Source organism: Nothoprocta perdicaria, unplaced genomic scaffold (genome assembly GCF_003342845.1).
Source record: "Nothoprocta perdicaria isolate Ctin4 unplaced genomic scaffold, notPer1 scaffold_166, whole genome shotgun sequence".
In the NCBI taxonomy this organism is placed as follows: Eukaryota; Metazoa; Chordata; class Aves; order Tinamiformes; family Tinamidae; genus Nothoprocta; species Nothoprocta perdicaria.
Window position 1 is genome coordinate 378,971 of NW_020454827.1, and position 19,368 is coordinate 398,338.

A 19,368-nucleotide genomic window follows, 5' to 3' on the forward strand; every position below is an offset into this window, starting at 1 on the left:
TTGAAAGGGTTTCCAACGAGGCCAGCTTTGCCACAGTGGATGCCACATGAAATCCTCCATGGTGTAGCATTGGCTAATGAGTTTTTTTCCCATCATGAGCAGAAACAAACTTCTAAACCCTGTTTTAAAGCAGCTTTTGAGTTCTTAAAGCGTGTTGAGCCATAAAAGGAGCCCTGGTAGACTAATTTAGGTTGCTGCATGAATTTTCTTATACACCAAGGAGGTATCTCGGGGCCAGTTTGTAGGACCAGTTAAAAGAATAGAGGCTGAAAGGATGAATGTAGATCCCACATGGTCAAGAGCCGACCTCGATGGGCCCGTTGTCCATCTGCTTTGCAGAGGGGCAGCGAGTGGTTGGAGGATGCTCTGGTCTTGTTCCATTGTGGACAGCAGTTGTTCTGTAGCTCCTGGTTCATGCTTTGCTGAAGACCCATAAGACATGGAGCCAAGTAGCTTCTTTRTTCTCTCGAGCATCTTAACTACCTGACTTGTGGCCAATTTTGGGGAAGGCAAGCAGTTGAGATAGAAATAGCTCTAAGCATAAAAATCACTGTTTACTTAAAGAGAGATCGTTCAAACTTGGAAAATATGTTAGTCTGACATGTTCTGCACCATTTGCGGTGTTTATTCTGTATTACCCCATCACTTCAGTCTGTGTACTAAAACTGGAAAGGTCGTTTTACCCAGCTGATACTCGTTTTTATATTCCATTTCCATYTGCAACATATGCTGTTGTCTTTGTGTTTTCCATGAAAGAGAAATGTCGGAATTCTAAAAAAAAAATAAAAAAATCATTGCACAAGCAATTTTGACAATTCTTTAGCGATTCCCCTTTACACTCATTTAAAAATCCTTTAAGAGCAAGATGCATCGCTTTGACTTTGGACTGCATTTGGGTACTTGAAGCACTTTGCGCTGTTTCTCCCAATTTTGTTTGCAAACCACTCAGAGCCCTTTTCTGATGTTCTCTTGAAGAACAGATGTCTGTCGTGATTTTGTCTGGTTAGCCCCGAGTCTGCTTCAAGTTAAAGTATGATGAATTTACTGGAGGAATTCCCACTAGCTTTTTCCCTCATGGCAGTAAGTCCAACGTTGTCTGCTTCAGAAAATTGATGGCACATTCTGCCCTCGGGGAATGTTTCTTGCTCCTCCTTTCAAATAGGGACTGGCTTTTACTTTTCGTGTTCCCGGGAAGTTGCAGACTGTATTAAGGACAAATGCCCGGGTGCCTTGCTGGGAGCAGGAGCTGGGGAGCTGCTGTTGATGTGCTGCTGCTGCTGACAGGCTCTTAAACATTTCTAACTCCTGGCGCCACAATTACAGCTCTGTGTTTGCATTTGTAAAACATAACGGGTCCCTGGGTTCACAGTAATGGTCTGCTCGGGCAAGAATGCTGGGAACTGATGGGTAATTTTTTTTGGTTTTGACTTYGTTGGTTCTCCTGAATTATTGCAACCAGCGTCAAGGAGGGTTTTGATAGCTAATCAAAGTATTTGAATTTTCAGGGATGCTTTCTGCATTTGCTAATAGCCACCTGTCAGCAGGCAGTGTTTCTGCAAACATGACATGCATTGCTCGCAGGCAGGAGAGTGTGAAACGCGAGCCAAGATCTTTCCTTGCTAGTTTTGAGTTGCTTTTAAAACCCCGGGAACAAAGAATGGAACTCAGGGTAAAAAAGAGGGATGCTGTTCGTTCAGAAGCAGGATGGTCCTGACAAGTTGGCGAGGCCTTTGGCAGTGTGTGAAGCTTCATACTGATGGGTTCCCCTGCTCTTCCACAGGTGGACAACGCCAAAGACTTCCTCTCCTTGGGAGGACTTCAGCTGGTGATTAATGGGCTGAACAGCACGGAGGCCGTAATCAAGGAACACGCTGCCTTCGTGCTGGGAGCTGCGCTGTCCAGGTGAGCCCAAGGGTTGGGTGGAAAGGGAGAAGGAGACGTAGGAACTGGGACAGGCTATGTGCTTCTCTCCRCCTCTCTGATGGGTTGATTGGTGATGACAAACCCAAGAAAAACCTTTTCCTTGCAGCCCGTTGTGTGTAATCYGTAGCCTTTATGGGTTTTGCTGTGTGTGCATGTATGTGTTTATAGGTACACACTATGCATTTGTGCGCATAGAGGCTATAGAAGGGTGTTGGACAGGGCCAAAATTCAAGGTCAGAATATGCAGAGTGAAGATTGAGAGCTAGGGCCATTATATCTGCCTATTTCTGTGCCTAAAAATACGATCACGTTCTCCACCGTTATAAATTATTTATCACTTAGTCTAACATACAGTCTAAAACTCGGCGTTTCTTTTGCAGTCTTATATACAATGCAGTTGGTCCTCAGCATGTGTAAATTAATGTGGCTTCTCTGACAGCAGCAGTTATCCTGATTTACACTAGAAAAGCATCTCACTCGTAGTTTGAAATGGAGCTTGACTTGTTGGTCACAGTAAGGTATAGTCTCCCATATTGGAAACACAGACTCTTTCTCCATATTCTGACATATCTTAACATTTGCAACAATATACGTAATTGCTTTGCTGGGTTCTTTGATAACATGTAGACTTTTTYTCCATTTCCTAAAGAGACAATAATGCAAAACACTCTAGAAACACTTAGAGGCAACGTGAAAAATAAAGGGGAGTGTTAAATCACATTTTTCCTGCCTTAGAGAATGTGTCATGATTAGGACTCAAGATAAGTCATCATCCCATGATATGGGATGCATGTATCAGTGGCCTTAAACCACCACTTTGGGGTAGTGTTTCTCACTTAATTGTAAATGCCTCTATTTGGACAGAGACTGCATCTTTTTGAATAGAATTGTCAAATACTGCTTTGGAAAGTTTTAGATGCTTTTTCAGAGAGGGCATTTTGACAGATGGCAATATTAAGTGGCTCAGATGATGCATTATCAGAGAGCTCGGCTGCAAAATGGGAGGAATATTATGCTTGGTTTCTTTCCTTGCTGTGCTTAAGCTTTCTTATTCAATAGACACCTACATGCCAACTTGTCTACCTTGTGCTATGCTGCTAATTTGTTTGTTCATACATTTCCTCAGTTTATTCTGTGTTCAGTTTCAACTGCTGGAGGCATTTCGAGTGCTTCGCTCTACACGTTTGCTGTTGGGTTYCTCTGAGGGGGCTGTTGCTACTTTGTTCCAGCATGTTTGTTCCTAGGAGCCTTGGCCAAACCGTAGGACTTAGTGAATAAATGCCCAGAGGTGGCACAGCTCACTGGGGACCTGATCTGATCTGTACTCATGTGCTGAGTATCCTGCTTTGGATGCACGTGTACTATGTAGGATCCCATAGGTGTTYCCCATCCTATGCAGTGATTAAGTAAGCTGGAATAAGCACAAAATCCACTTCTACCTCCACTTGCACACAACATACTATGTTTTTTTAACTCTGTGTTTTTTAAGYATGGCATTTTTTTTTGCAAGATGAGATGTTAGCATAAGACAAGGCAGCAGGGAGAAGGAGGCCAGTGGAGGAAGGAGCTCAAGCAAAGGGCAAGGCGGTGTCTTCTGCCCATGCAGACTTTTAGCATGTCCTGGACAGGCTGTGACAACTGGCGGCATCAGAACTGAGCCATGTGCGTGTAGGCAGCAATGGCCAAATGGCTTTGTGGCCACCTCCCAAGKCTATTTGAGGAAGACCAGCCAGGTTGGCTCACACCAATGGTTTCTTCCCTTCCTTCAGGCAGTRGTTTCCTGGTGGGTTTACATGCAGCTGCTGTGAAAAGGGTGGTCAGTGTCCTGCCAGTTCCTGCAGTCTTGTGTGCATCAGCCCCCTGAGCCGACCGTGTAGCTGGCCAGTTAGAGAATCAAGCCTGCAAAGGCAGTCAGGACTCCTGCCTCCTGACACAGTCTCTCCTTCAGCGACTTCAACTGGTGCTGAAAGAAGCCGTAGCACATGGGAGTCTGCTGCTGAAGGCAGAGGGTCTCATGTTCTGGCCACCCAGATATTGCTCTGAGGGGTGCTGTCCTACCAGCCTGCACATCCATGCACCTCCAACCAGGAAGAAGGTGACAGGGTAAAGAAGAAATCAAGATTTCATCTGTTGTTTCTCTTGTGCATCCTTCATTTGAGGCATTTTGGGCTTAATCACCAAGTCTGTGACCAAGTCAAACATTGTTCCATCTGCTAGAGTTTTCCAAGCGCTGCCCTCACCATAACTCTGTAACCTTCTCACACCCTCACTGTTTTTAAACCTTTAACAAAATGTTTTCCGTTGAGCAGTTTGCAAAAGTAAACTTCATTTGAACAATCCTCGAGTGCTCTGATTGCAAATAAAAGTTAAATGCACTAACAAAAATAATTGCTAGGCATGTGGGATTGTACATTTAGGTATCCATAATTCACTAACAGTATATGCCAATACACAACATTATCTGGATTTTCAGTGATTGCATTAGCATAAAAGCATGTTAGCATTTATCCAGTGGTACTAACATTTAAATATATATAAGTATGAAATATTAAAAGACAACATTTTTGGAGGCAAGCAGAACTACTGTCTCTAAAATGTTCTTGCGTGTTTTTGAAGGTACACTTTAGTATCTTAGGATGACAATCAGCGTTCGCACCATTGGGTCCAAACATTGCAAAAATGTCAATGTTTTATGCAAAGAGGAGCTATATTAAGCTAAAAAGAGTGCTGATGAGAGACGTGTCTTCTGATGTCCTCTAAGCTATTTACAGGCAGCATTTTCCTTTGTTCTTAGCACAGCACGGCCCCTATGCACAATTTGTAGCTAGATGTTTTCACAAGGCTGGAAATGCTCACCAGAAAGGATTATGTTTGCGATGCTAAACCTCAACTTTTTAAAAAAACTTTGCCACCAGGAAGCATTTTTCCACACCAATAATTTAAACATTTTCCTACTTTGTTATAAAAGGATTTCTATAATCCGTTTACGAGGGGGAAATAATTATATCAAATGCACTCTTGAAGCTTTATCCCAAATGGTCCCCACATACGTCGGGGTGAATTAGAGATGAGGATGGAGAGAAGATCAGCTGTGAGGCCTTCAAGCGAAGAGCAGCAGTTTATAGTTCATGGGGAATAGGGAGGAGAGTGAAAAGTGAGATTGTGGCATGGCCCAAAGCGGGGGTGGAAACTCCCCCATGCAGCAGCATTTTGAGAGGAGAAAAATGTGGTGGAAAACGGCGTTTGGAGCTGGGAGGAAGAGAGGAGTTGAACAGAGGACAGTTGGTCTTGGCAGAGCTCCCAAAGACCCCCGTGTTTTTGTTCTGCACAGGGGTATCTGCTGGTGGCTCTTTTGGACTCGGTGGCATTGGGACCAGTCTCTTAAACCCCAAATGCTTCTCAAACTGAGTAGCGGGGGAAAGGAATCACACTGACAGCCAGGGCTTGTGTCCACCTTGCATCCCAACCGGCAGCCAGGCTGGCCTTGCAGCTGGGTGCAGAGCAGCAGCTCCCCAGCACAGCCTTGCCAGGGACAGAGATGGCCTTCCCAACAAGCCGAAGCTACTGAGATCTCCCTGCTCACAGTTTTAGTCCTGAATATATCAAAAATACATATTTTTATGTGTATATATATATATACATGAATGACTTGTCAAAGACTTAAAATAAACCAATCTCAGCTAAMCTTGGGCAATGTCTCATAAGCACCCTGGAGAGGCCACTTGACATGGCTTGTGTCAGGCTGTTGTCTTCCTTCCTGCTCATTTGTCTTTTGCACTTCCCATGAGATGAACCCCCTTAAACCACAGCACTGCACCCCATGAACATCCCCATACCCTTCACTCACCTGTTGGCAGGTTTAGAGTTTTCCCAGCTTGAGTGAGCCAAGACAGACATGAAAGATGCATGTGCTTCTCAGGATGAGCTTGTAGCAGGGTGCTGTAGATAGGGCTCAACACCGTCATACCTGCTTGTCCGGGTGCTCATCTTCTGCTTTTTCTTATCCTTTCCTTCGGAGCGGGAAGGAGAGGGGAATGCTGTCTCCCCTGCCCCTACCTCATCTGTCATCGTTTCCGTGGTGTCAGCCTTCCCAGCTTGTCTGATCTCTGTCTTCAGGACGTATTTGTCAAGAGGCAAAAGTTCTCCGTTTTAAACAGTTTTGAAAGAAGTCAAGACTTCGCAATGAAGCTGGTTGACACTCGCTGCYGTTAAATAACATTAAGGGAGTGCAAAGTGACAAAGCCAAGAAAATGAAAATTAAAGACTTCGCTTCGATCGGGTCTCTTAAGGACATACGAATTTCTGGKCAGAAACATAAATCTGGTTAGCTTAACAAGCAGTGCCCCAGCCCATTTATTTCAAATCCATCTTCATGTCTGACCTTCCTCCTCCAGCTTCTCTTTTTACATCCTATAGTCTTTTCCCATCTATTCACTTCCACCATTTGCTTCCCTGGCAGCTTCTTCCATTTGCCACCTTTCAGGCAGCTCGGCCTCGATCCCCTGCTCCCTTTTAACTTCTTGCCATGCAGCTTCTCTCCTCTATTTTTATTTGAACTCCTGACTTGTGCGGAGGTAGCAGCTTCGCTGCACTTAATTTGAAATTAATTTGATTGGGTCGCCTCCATTTTTTCCCCCCCTCTAACGATAATGAACTCAAAACTATTTAGCCTTTCCCCATTATAAATAACCTTAACAAAAACTGCAGTGCAGTATGAAACTGTGTTTCATCATTATGTGTAATTGCACTGAGGACGAAATCCCTACACATTTTTCTGGTGTCTGAAATAGAACCAGAAAGTGTAATTAACAATAAAAGCATAAACTGGCAGCTTTGGACTCCCTTCCTGGGAAGGAAGGGAGAGCAGACCCCGAGAGAGGTATCTAAAATCAAGGGTTTGGTTGCAGTTTCRTTTTTGATAATTTAGATGCTGCGCTGGTCTGGGGAAGCTGACAGGGTCATGTGCTTCTTCTTGCCAAGCAGGGTGTCCCCATGGGTCTGTGACTTCAACTGCTGGCTAGTTTGCTAGGTCGGTGGGATGTTTTAGCCTAATTAGGACTGGTTTTAGGTTGAAGATGTTCCCGGTCCTCAGTGTTGAGGTTGAGTTGCAGTGCTGGTGGTGAGAGCAAGGAGGCTGTTGAGGAGGAACAGCTGGAGTGCAGCTGTAGATGGCCAAGGCTGGAGCCAGGTCTGCTTGGTCTTCCATTACAGCCACAAGAAAATCTGATGCTTCCCTCCACGCAYTGCTCAGCTTTGCTGCTTGCTGGACTTCCTTTAGCTGGATGAGGGCTTCCTCAGTCCTGCARAACTGAGGGCGCCTGGTGGGGAAGCATGCTGTGGACCGGGTCACCTCCTGAAGGCCGTGATTCCCGCTCCCAGCACACTGCAGGTAGTGCTGGATTTGATGGAGCTTGGGCATGTGTCCACCCAGGAGCTGCTCCATGATGTTGTGCCCCTGGCCAAGGCCCACCGTGTACCTAGCTCTTGTGCCACAGCAAAGCAACTTTGTGAGGAGGAACCTCAGCCTGTGTTCCCTGCTTGTCTTGAGGCTCCCCACGGAGGCCAAGTACATTGGGTAGGTGCCTGCAGTGCTGAGGTTGGTCATACCCATCCCATCCATGGGTCATGCCCGTCCATTGTGTTTGCTCATTTTGATGGTGCTCAAGTGTGACCATGGGAGTTGTTTCTTCCCAAGCCACTTGCCATGGTGCAACTGGAGTGAAACGACCCCACCACCTAGGCTGAAAATGGAGCTTCGGCAGGAGAGCTGCTGCTGCCCAGGGAAATGCAGAGGCTGGGAGCCGTGGAAGCCGCTCTTGCCGCGCTCCATCTCGAGCAGGGAGGTTGGTGTCACAACCTGCAGGAAAAAAATATCATCGCAGCTCGGTCATGCATTATATAAAACATGTTGTTTCTGTCTGTTCTCATTTAGTAAGTGCGTAATGTGTGCTCTCCACTAAAGTATCCCACTTTTTGCAGTTTCCATTTAAAATATGCGTTCAGACAGCTTATCTAATCACTTTCTGCAAACAAAAGAAAAAGCCCAGACTCACTGGTTCCAGCGCAGACCCAGTTTCCTGGCTGGACGCAGCACCCGTTTCTTTGTCTCTTCAACTCTCATTTATTCTTCACCTGTGTTTTCTGTTTATCCTTTCTTCTGCAGCCTGTGCACGCGGTAAATGGCTTCACAAGCTTCAAAGCTTTTCCTACCCAACTCCAACATTATTTTCCTGACCTGCTGTGACTTTTCCACTTGGCGTGTTCTCTGCATTCTCTCCCTCTCATAATAGGTGCAAAATGCTCCACAAAGAAGAGGTATCTGGGCCTACTCTCTAATCACGTTGTGTGCGGGTGCGGTAGCGGCCCGTTGTTAATGTGCTTTAGAAAGGAGGTTGGAAGAGCACGTTGAGCAGAACAAAAGCTAAGAGGGGAAGAGAGACGAGCAATGAAAGCAGGAAATGCAGGATCTAGCCTCAATTACCTGCCTGCTCCGAGGAGAGCTTGGGGTGGACAGAGTTGACCTAGAGATTGCGTCAATCCTCTCACTGCACATAGGAGCATCCAGATCCCATCTCTTTCTTTGCCGGCCCTGCTGTGCGCACCCTTCTCCTTCCCTGATTGCTGCTTTTGTTGGATTTAATTGCTGGTGGGCTGTATGCTGCAAGCGTGCCAATGCAGATGGGTGCAAGCCTGCAGCGAGGATGCCAACAACAGGACTGGGCTGCTGGAGAGGTCCCAAGGGGGCTGCCCTTAGTCCAAGCTTGCATAGGAGGCAAACTGATAGGAGCCAGCAGCCCCATGGGTGTCTAAGATTGACTCTTGCCCATCCTGACTGCCCAAGTCTGGGCAGGTGACCTCATTCCCAGGTGTCTCCCAGCCTGCCCACCACCCAGCTTTGGTGCTTTGCTACTTTAGTTTTCACTCTTCTGTCCATCTGTTTTTAAGATTACAAACCGAAGCCTCCTCCAYTGGAGCAGTTTGACTAGTCATCCTCCAGGCATTTCCTCAGGGCTTCCACCAGACCAAGCTCACTCCCTTCAAGACTCTCCCAGTATCTGAAAAAAGTGGCTTTCCATGGAGAAAACCCAGCAGCTTATCCTAAACGATCTTTTATCTGAAGCAGCTCATTAGCACTTTTGGTTTCCTGGTGCTTCCCCCAGGTGCTGACATTCTGCACTGTCTTTGCGCAGGCTTTGGATTGCTCTTTATTTTATATGATCCTATCCTTGCTTAAAAGGAAACATCCATGTGTGTTTTGAAGGCGATGACTCACTGTCTTGCCTGGGGGCTCAGACACCTGAGACCTGCTGGTCAGGGTACTAAATCCRTGGTAGGGAAACAACTCCCGGGAGCTCTACAGGTAGACAGCCCCATCCCACCAGCCACCTCAGAGGTGCTTCGCCAGCCTGGGATGCGTCAGCACAACCACTTCCCGTGAAGTGATGGCCCCCTGACACCTGGCAGCCTGAGAGCCAAGCAGGTTTCGGGAGGAATTTGCTCTTGCTGTACATGACTGGCTCCTTCTGCTCGCTGCAGACGGTGCCCAGGCACCGTGGCCGCTGCGGGCGGCAGCCCCGGAGCCTTCGGCCACGCTCGTGGCTGTCTGTCCCTCCAGCTCACGCGTTCTCTTTGGGTTGGTCCCTGCTGAGTTCATCGTAGAGGCATCACACAGGGTATTTTTGCAATTGTACTTTGCACATGGTCTCTCCTTTTATTTTTTGAATGCCTTGAAAACAGAGAATGGGAGAGATGAAGGACTCCTCCAGCAACCAGATGGGTGTTGGGTGCAATATATGGGTCATGGGGAATACTCAGAATCATGCTTCTTTTTTTTCCACTTTCATGATGCTTTCTTATTTCTTCTGGTCCCAAAGCCCAGCTGTACCTATGCAATTCTGTCACTAGTTCTGAAGCCGACCTGAATTTTGAGTATCCATGTGTGTGGCCTTCTCAGCTGTCACTAAAGCGTCCCTTTGGTGAGAGGACATCTCAGTGTGTGAATGAGTAGGGGCTGGAGGGACATCTTAGGAGGTGGCAGATACCCCCAGTGTGTGTGACACGGTGGCACGGGGCTTCGCAGTGGCTCTTTGCATGGCCTCCCTGCTAATCCCCAGCTCCAGCTGCCAAGACCAACTAACTGTTGGGCTATTGCTTTGTAAAAACCACTCAGTCAGCATAGGAACTGCCTTATTAAAGGGGATGTCCAATCCTGTCCCATCCCTGTGGCTGGATTTTGCAGAGGGAGGAACAAAAATCCGCGGCGTGGTAATGGTACAGGAAAATGTAGATGAGGCTCCCCTAGCCCTAAGCAGCAGCTAAGAACTTCCTTATGTCCTGGAACACAAGGATAGTTGTTTTTTTAGCTAGTTCTGTCTAGGTAGCAGAGTTGAAATGGGTTTCCAAATTCTGGTCCATGCCTTGTGCAGCAGGGGGGCTGATGCAAGAATCCATTTCAGCAGCTTCTGCACAAGTGTTTCTGATCTCTGCATGTTTCTCATCTCCCTTTGGCGGCAGATTATTTTACATTTCCTTATATATTCTGGCATGGAAGCCCGTAAATATGACCTTAGTATGTTCACACATCTTGAAGAAAGCAGGAGTTCACATGAGCTGCTTCCCAAATTAATATCCTGTTGCTCTTTTTAAAAAATATAAATATATATTCTTTCTGAATGGAGAAAGGTAACGACTCTGGAAATTTTCCTTTCCAAAAAAAGCATTTTCTTCTTGAGTGCTTCATATTGAAATCTTCCCTAATTTCAGTTCAGCTAGTGTATGAAAACACACAGCGAGGCATTATTAGTCCCTGAAGGCACAAAGACAGATGGAGTCCAAAATGGAACTGGCTTTATGATTAATCGAATCCCTTTAGAGTCAAATGGAGTCAAGGCTTGGTCCTACCCAGTGAGCATCTTGAGAACACTCCAGCCAGCTTGAATCACCCCACAAGGCCCAGCCTGAGGAGCTGAGCGTAGCAAAGTACAGATGTCACTGATGGAGTCGGTCCTGGGTTGTCACCTTCCAGGTGGCTGCATGGAGCTGGAGGAGATGATGTGCAGAGTGGCACGTCGTATTATTCCTGGAAGAGAAGTGAAAATGGTGTGCAGGCCCAAGGTGACAGGTAAAGAAATCAAAAGGCCAAAGAAGGTCCCTACGTGTCACGATGCACTTTGTTAATGAGCTGCTATGTCTAGACTCAGGCTCCCTGCGGCTGCACTTTGATGGTCTATGCGCCGCTGCAGAGCTCTGCAGCAGAGCTGCTGGAGGAGGGGGATATTGCAGGGGATGCTCTGTGAACTTGGGAATAGAAATGTGGAGCTATGGAAGAGATGTGTGGTCAATGTGGGCTGAGGGGCAGATGCCTCAGGACCTGCTCGGGACTCATGTTCCTCAAGCTCTCAGGTCCTGCTGGAGGTAAGAATGAGAGCTCCACCTTAGCTCATTGAATGAGGCAGAGGCATTAAAATTAAAGGAAAGAAGGATTTGGCTGATGCTGCACACAGAGGTCATGGTTTAACATGGGCAATCTGCATGCTCCCAACAGAGCTCTCTGCTGCAATTGCCTGCCCTAGAGAAGAGGTGCTTTGAATGCATCGTCTTTCATGAGGAGCAGCTTCCAGGGATGCTAGCACACGAGATGGAGGAAGGTGCAGATGGACTCACCTCCAGCATTCCTACGCAAATGCCTTAGGCTCAGCGAGAGCAACATTTCCACAGGCTCCCAGCAGCCTTTCCTGCAATGCAAGGGCAGCCCTTTAGAGTTAGGGGCTTGAATAGGACCTTGCTAATTGTCCCTAAGTGGGAGGGCTGCTGCGAAGGAGCTGATGTTGCAGATCAATGGGGGCTTCAGCAAACATGCTAAGCATCAAGCCTGGCACCTCACAAAACGTCCACTGTCCATTTCTTCTGACAAGTGCAATTTGGTTTTCATTATTCATGATACCCTCTAGCATGGCAGCAAATGTGCCGTGGTAGATGTTGTAAAGGGAGGACGGCTCCGTAATGTGAACTCTTTCTGCAGGACCTGGCTGGGAAGTCTTAGGGAAATAGYGGGAGGCTGCTGGGGAATTTCTTTTCTTTCCCTGGAGATTTGGGGAATTGCAGATCAGCGGATTTTGGATTAGCAGATCGGGAATTAGAAATGAGCATTTCATTTTTATGTTGCACGCTAATGAACTGACAAATTTAATTTCTCTAAATCCAGCAAGTTTAGCTGGAATAAGTGAAGTCTTTTTCTGGCTCTTTTTGGTAAACTCAAAGAAAGGGCAGAAACAAGATTTCCTTGACCTTGATGTCATATAAATTCAGTTATTTGACTCTAGCATGTTGAGAAGACTTTCTAACTCTTGTGGRGAAGGCATCGCCTTTGGCAGATGGTCAGTATGCGCCATCAGTTTCCACCTTATACGTGCTTTTTTCTTGCCCTTGGGCTCTTATAACACTAGCTCCTGAAATAAGCTGAGCTCTACCTTGCCCCAGGGTGAGAGCCCCCAGTGCCTTGGGTGCCTGTGCATCCTGAGGCATGAGTTGGGCTTTGGGAGATCTTGCTGCTGGTGGATACGCAAGTTGGAGCCAACTGTAGCAGGCTCTCCCGTAGCTACATCGCTTCTTGTGGCCCAAACCCAGCTCTGTATCAGGTTGGCTCTGCAGAACTAGCGACAGAGTAGAAAAGGACATTGATGTCACTAAGCCAACCGCACCGTGGGACCAGACCTGCAGGAGGAGGCCAGTGCTGTTGTTCCCCAGTCGCTTTGCCAAGCTCGAAACAAGAGCTAAACCAAATGGACTCTGCTTTGGGGAGCTTTATCAGTTCCCTTCGTGATCTCCAAAGCAGGTCCCAACTCTAGCTTGCAGTGTCCATTGCCTTTCCATGCAGATCCCCAGGATCCCTCCCAGCACCGCAGCTTGAGCAGGAGCAGCCCCATGGTCTGTCTGTGAGGGCGGAGACCACGTGCAAAGGGAAGGGACCAGCATCAGTTACTCCCCTGGACTGGTGCACGTGCTTGGGGTTTTGCCTATAATATCCTGATGAACAATTAACAGGATGGAGCTGGAAAATACATCTCATTTTTCCACCTGTATGTGACAGGTGAGGATATATATATATATATATTTCTATCTTATTGCTATGCCTCTTTATACCGCTTTATGATTGATTGAAAGGCAGAGGCTGGGTACAAAGAGATAAAGAGACACCTTTCATCTGCTTGCAGAGACAACTGTGTTTTTCTCCAGGAAGCAGGTATTCTCTTCTACATATCTCCTAACCCGTGCTTTAAATCCGAACCTGACAAAGACYGGAGAGGACAACCAAAAATGACAGGAATCGCTGGCTTGGGTGGGTAGTTTGAGACCATTACTGCAACTCACTGTTGCTCCAGTTGTAGCCAGCTGTTCCCAAATCACYCGTGCTGGAGACAAATTGGGAGTTGCGGCATCTTTTTGATGAAAAGCATTCAAATGCAATAACCATGGCAACAGTTGCGGCGGGCTGGCTGCGCCGGGGGACGAGGCTGCGCTTCCGAAAGGACAGTGCATGCAACTTCGCTCACAAATGGTGCTGTGAGCTGCTCACCAGCTCACAGTCCCCCGGTCCTGCTGGAGACAGAATCACAGAGTGCTTGGGGTCGGAAGGGACCTCTAGAGATCAGCTAGTCCAGCCCCGCTGATCCAATGGGGACACCCAGGGCATGGGGCACAGGGTGGCATCCAGGTGGGTTTGGAAGACCTCCAGAGAAGAACAGACCCAGGCAGGGCCACCACGGCTCGGCTGCTCCGGGGGATGCATCTGCTTCCTTAAAGGGGAGCCAGGTCCCCCAAGCAGGAAAGGGGGACTCCCACCCCAMAGCCTGGGGGAATCACAGAGATGCTCAGTGAGGAGGGAGAGGCCAAGAGGGAAATGCCAGCAAGTGGCATCACCTGTTACCACCCCAAGTGCAGGATCACCAAAGCACAGACCTTATTTGGATGACTGCATCTTTCTGCTGTGGATTTGTTTCTGGTCTCCTAGTGAGCAGATGACTCCAGAAATGCTTCCCTCAAGGGTCTGTCCAGCCCAAGTCTCTAATTTTCATTTAAGGTTCTGGTGAATGCTTTGGTTTGGGGTAGATTCAGTATTAAGCAGCTGCCAGTAGATCTCTCCCATGCTGCCTGTGAACAAAACATAGGTATCTTGATCAAGTGAGTCACCTCTTTGAGCTTCCAGAGACCTCAAGGTCCCAAGTTGCTTTGTTTCCCTTGAAAATGTTGTCTCTTGTCCTTATGAGGCAAGGTTGGGGTATGTCTGTAGGGTTCCTGCTTTGAGTRCAATGAGATCAGCACAGTGAGAGGCAAGCCAGGCTGATTTGTGGCTGCCGAATGCCACAGATGGGTGATCAATAATAAACACTTGACACATCTAACTTCAGAGATTGTTCATTTTAGGTCTTTTAGACCGTGAYTGAAACTCCACGAGAAACTGGAACAAAAGCCATGTGCTCAGGTGGAGGAATCGGTAAGAATTTGGCATGGTTTTGATTTGACAGAGTTGGTCCTCGCCTGCTTGGTGCATGACAGTGCAGAGGGCAGCCAGCTGAGCTGACCGAGTCTGAAGTGATGCTAAGGGGATTTTCTGGGAGGATCCTTCACCCCTGGGACATGATCCATGCCCTTGCCAAGGGGATCTTCTAAGTGCCCAGTGGGGTSTCCCCTCCAAGCACACTGGTGTCCATCTCAGGTGTGGAGCAGCTTAGGTTACAATTTCAAGTCCTTTTAATTAACTTTGTGGGAATCCTGTTATTTTTGTCTGTCAATAGTCTTCTTCTGTGATCTTATTTCCTTGGCACATTTTATAAGCCAGAAAAGTAAGAGAGGGAAACTCTTAATATTAACAACAAGAAGACAAGAACAGCCTTCTGAAAGGCAGCACTGTTACTGGGTTCTGAGAAGGAGGCAGTGACTACTCCACCTCTGCATGTAATAATAATAACACCCCGGCTAAGCATCTCTAAAAATATAAAATAATGTGGGCCTATTTGGAAGCGTCAATATCCTTATCAGCCCTGCTGTAATCTCTGCAAACAACTTTCACTAGAGATTCTGGGCGTGATTTTCGATAGCTCCGAGCAGCTGGGGCTTCTTTGCCTTCAGTGAGAAGTCTGAGTGCTTGGCATCGCCGCAAACCAAGCCTCTTCCTTTCTGCTTCAAATTGGGTCTTGATTCTAAGTGAGATGAATTTTCTCCTCCTGATAATTCTGTGCATCTGAAGTGATTACAGCTCCGCGTGAGTGCTCTTTTCGGAGATGTGAATGCAGCGTTTTCTTCCGCCTTAAAACGGTTCCTTCAAGCCTCATGATTCCAGAGGGAGGGGGAAGAAATCCTAGTGGAAGCTGTCACATCCTCCTATGCAGATTATAGATTAAAAACTTTTATTTTTATAAAACACATATGGGGGCTGAATCAGAAAAACTTCTGTTCAGACGAGCACTTCTTGGCGGTGGCGACATGCTGCTAAATTCTTATCTAGCGGTGGAGAGGCATCACCAGCGAGGGGTATTATTTGGAGTTCTTGGAGAGTGAGCTTTAACGTTTGCTTAACTCCACTAAAAATAGACACCACCCTCTTTTTCTAATAGGCGGCATTTGTCACACTTGATTCATTTCCTCTCCCAAACTGAGTTCCTTCATGAATATTCATCTGCGCTCCCTAGGAATCTTTGTCTGTCCTCCCAAGTTGTACTGAGGGGGACTGTGCTGTTACAATGTGGATGGCAATCTGCCGGARCCTGCCAAATATCCGAGCGGATCCAGGGAAACGCCGCAGTATCCGCAGCTCTCCTGGACACCTGGAGAGTACCAGGGACTAGAAGAGAGTCCCCTCTCCTCACACGTCTCCCCTTCGGGGTGTCATAGCCGCCCTGCCTGTCCCGGCATCGTGAGATCAATGTTGCTGTTAGCTGGGAGACGGGAGAATTGGCCTTGGCAGATTTTCTAGTAGGGAATTAGGCCAAACTGTCCCTTCCATATTGTGATGGATGCCACTTCCTTCAGAGGTCTTCCTGCTCTGTAGATACAGGAAACTTCTGAACAGGGAAGCCGCACAGCAAAGGGAAGGAGTGTAGTCCTTACCCAGCTCTTTCCAGTCATGCTCAGCCACCACTTCAGCTGGATGGGGGCAAAAGGTAGATTTGCCACAAGAATATATAAAACAGAGAATTCATCTTTAACGAAGTCTGTCAGGACCCCAGACCTTGTAGCTTTGGAGGTCCAAAGCCTGTCAAAGGTGTCGTACTGCTGAGGTGTCGTGCTCCAAACCACTGCGGGAGCRGGAGAAGTCTGCTTCCGGAGGATGAGGCAGCATGGCCTGATGCTGGAGAAATCAGAGGCCAGCAAAGTTGCTGGATCGTAGAATCATAGAATCATAGAATCCTTAAGGTTGGAAGGGACCTTTAGATATCATCCAGYCCAACCTCCCTGCACACACAGGTCACCTAGAGCATGTGGCACAGGATTGCGTCCAAGAGGGTTTTGAACATCTCCAGAGAAGGATGTTGGTGTTCTGAAGCCCTTGAGAAACGAGAGCGTGAGGAGAAGGTGCCTGGGAAGGGCAGCAGTAGGGTCCTTGTGAGAGATGACCTTGTGTTTCCCCRGCAATGACCGAAGAGAAAACTTGAAGGGGGACCTTGGGATGAGGTTGTGCTGGGGATACAATGACACCCTTGCATGGGGAATGAAGGTTGGCTTTCGTGACCCCATCAGGTGGACATCTGCTCGGTCACAGCCCCTCGGCTGCCACTGCTCCTTGCTGGCACCTTTCAACCTTGCTGACTTTCAAAGCAACTCGGTGACTAAAAGCAATGGTGTCTCGGCACCGTGCTCAGCAGGGGACATCTCAGCCGCGGCTGCCCTGCTGGCGCAGGCAGGGCAGAGCTGGGCCCTCCATAAACCGTTGACTCTGTCACCTGCTCGCCAAGGAATAGGGAGCTGCTGCCCTCTCCAAAAGGCTGCTCTGTTCATACCCAGAGCAAGTTTAGCCTCCAGGCACGGCCCTGGGCTTAGTCTGGAGCTTCGAGTTGTRGCTGAAATAGTCCCTGACATGAACACTGGCATTTAACTCTCCTTTTAAGGGGTTTTAACCCTCCCTCCTCAGCCTCCCCACAGTAAAAAACTTCGCTGTAAATGAGTTCTGGGGGTTGTTTTATACATGCGGTGAGGAGCCAGGTTTTCTAAAGGCTGGCGTTCACTTTTACAGGCATTTATTATAGGCATGAATAATTGCTGGCACCGTGTAACCGCTGCTGTTGTTTGCTCTTACGGTTTAGGCCAATTACACGTGTAAGCCCCTGATTTACAAGGAAGAACAGAACGGCGGTGGCTTTGTGGCCTACATTTTGAGAGCAAGCAACRTGTCGGCGGTTAGTGCTGTGTCCCCAGCCCCGTGCCACGGAACATGGAGGTTCCTTTCAATGCACCAGCGGCCCCAGGTTGTCAAAGGCAGGAAGTACGGAATCATGGAGCATGTTAAACCTGGGAACTTGCCTGGATTTATCTCATGGCCAAGAGGGCAGGTGGGTCGTCACCCACCAAGATGGTGGGTGATGGTTGACATCCAGCTGGTCTGAGTGCTCATGTCAGCGTGATACCTGCCCTGGCCTCTGCCTTGCCATCGCCGTTAGGTCAGTCTGGCCCTCCTTGGGGCAAGAGCTGTAGCTGAAGGAAACAAGGAGAAAGTGGGATCTTGCCTGGGCTGCCAGCCCAGMTGCTCCTTGGATTGGCAGGGAAGCCGGGGTCCTTGCTGAGGGACATGGCGAGGGCAGGAGGGGAGTAAAGCTGTCCATAAGGAAGTACTAGTGGCTCCATGGGAAGGAGCGGGGCTTTCCCCATCCAGGTGACGTGGAGGGCGGCTGAGGGCCCGCTCAGGTCCTGGCACACAGCGCGCAGCCCTTCACCTCAGCACCCCCATGYGCTCAGCCCACGAGCTCCCGCGGGCGACACCCCTGCCCGTGCCACCCACACGCGGACATGGGGACATGGGGATGCTCGGCCGCCCGCACTCCTCCTGTGACTCACGGACGTCCATCCTGCCAGGGACCCCCGTTTCCGCAGCCTTTGCCTGAAGCGTCTCCAGCCCCGGGGCTGAGGAGCACTTGGTCGCATTCCCGTGTCCCGCCACGCAGTAAAGGCAGATGGAAACACCAGCCCAGAGGTGGTTACGAGGCTGCGCTCAGCGGGTTCCCAGGTGTCTGGAGAGTCTTTCCAAAGTGGCACAGTGTTCAACAGAGTCAAGCCCTGCTTCTGTCTTCCCACTTCACTTGCAAGCTCCTTCTGATTCGAGGCCCTTCATCTCCCACTGCATCTCGCAGCTCCGAGAGCTTCCTGCTCTCCTGATGATGAAGCCCTCATCATCTGTCACAGAGAAGGTCCCCGTGATGTGCCCATGCGACTGCTCTCCGTGACACAGTGCCCGTCTCAAGATCCTTATGGCTTATTTTTACTTTTTCATTCCCCCATCAAGTCTCTTGGCTCCCTACTCCACCGTGGCAGGTGAGAGTTTTCTCTTGTTGCCTTTAAGGTCATTTAAGCTTGATTGGCACGGCAGCTTTTTTGTCAAGGTATCTCCAGGCTCCTGCCTATCAGTGAGGTGGGAGGCAATGCTGAATTTCCCTCTTCTTGCACAACTCTTTCGCTGCCCTGTTCCACTGCATCTTCTACCCATAACTTGTCTTTCTGAAGGTGCTTCCTCTGCTTGCCCTTCTCGGCAAGCAGTCGGTTTAGCCATACCCTTCAACTCATTGCATTAATACATTTATTACCTAGCTTGGCCATTTAATCTCCTTGACAGCTTGCTTCATGCATTTGTGGCTCTACCCTGCACCCTTTCTCTGCTGATGGGATCCATGTCACCCATGGGCTTCCTCCATGAATATCCACCTAAGCTCCATCCTCACCTAGGGATGCGGGAAGCCTCCACAGGACAAATTCTCACATCCCAAGGCAGGAGTCAGAGATAGCCCTGTCTCCCTCGGGGCAAATGGGGTTCTGCTCGCTACTGGTGACTGCGAATGCCGCAAAAATTCCTTTCAAAGTAAACACAGGCCCTTTCATAACAAACGCAGACCCTTTGACTGTCGGCTTGCTCTTCTGAATTACCTTAGGCAGGTCCTATGGAGACACGGAAATAGCGCCTGGGCCCCCAGGGAGATACAGACCACGGACTGGAAAACRTTGCTGAGGGAGCCCAGAGTCAAGGCTGGATGTCTTAATTTCAGGTGTCTGGCATTAAGGAAGATAAATCCCTCACTTGGAAAGATTTAGGGGAATGTTTCTCCCTTTTTTTATATTTGGAAAATATAAAGGTACAGCGCTGCTGCTTAAAAAAACAACAACAATGACAATAATAGCAGCAATTATAGATCGGTGCAATTTTCCTTATTTTTCAAGGGAAGCTGCTAGAAAAATTGCTGCTGT

The 19,368-nt window shown here is 48.3% G+C and overlaps 1 protein-coding gene across 1 annotated transcript in view; it reads left to right on the top strand.

Moving 5' to 3' along the window:
- The window catches only part of SIL1 (SIL1 nucleotide exchange factor), an 85,722-nt gene that overhangs the window by 55,738 nt on the left and 10,616 nt on the right, over positions 1-19,368 (top strand). The window contains exon 7 of the mRNA XM_026035770.1: positions 1,781-1,902. Coding sequence (XP_025891555.1) covers positions 1,781-1,902 — 122 coding nt within the window. The remainder of the gene's footprint in view (positions 1-1,780; positions 1,903-19,368) is intronic.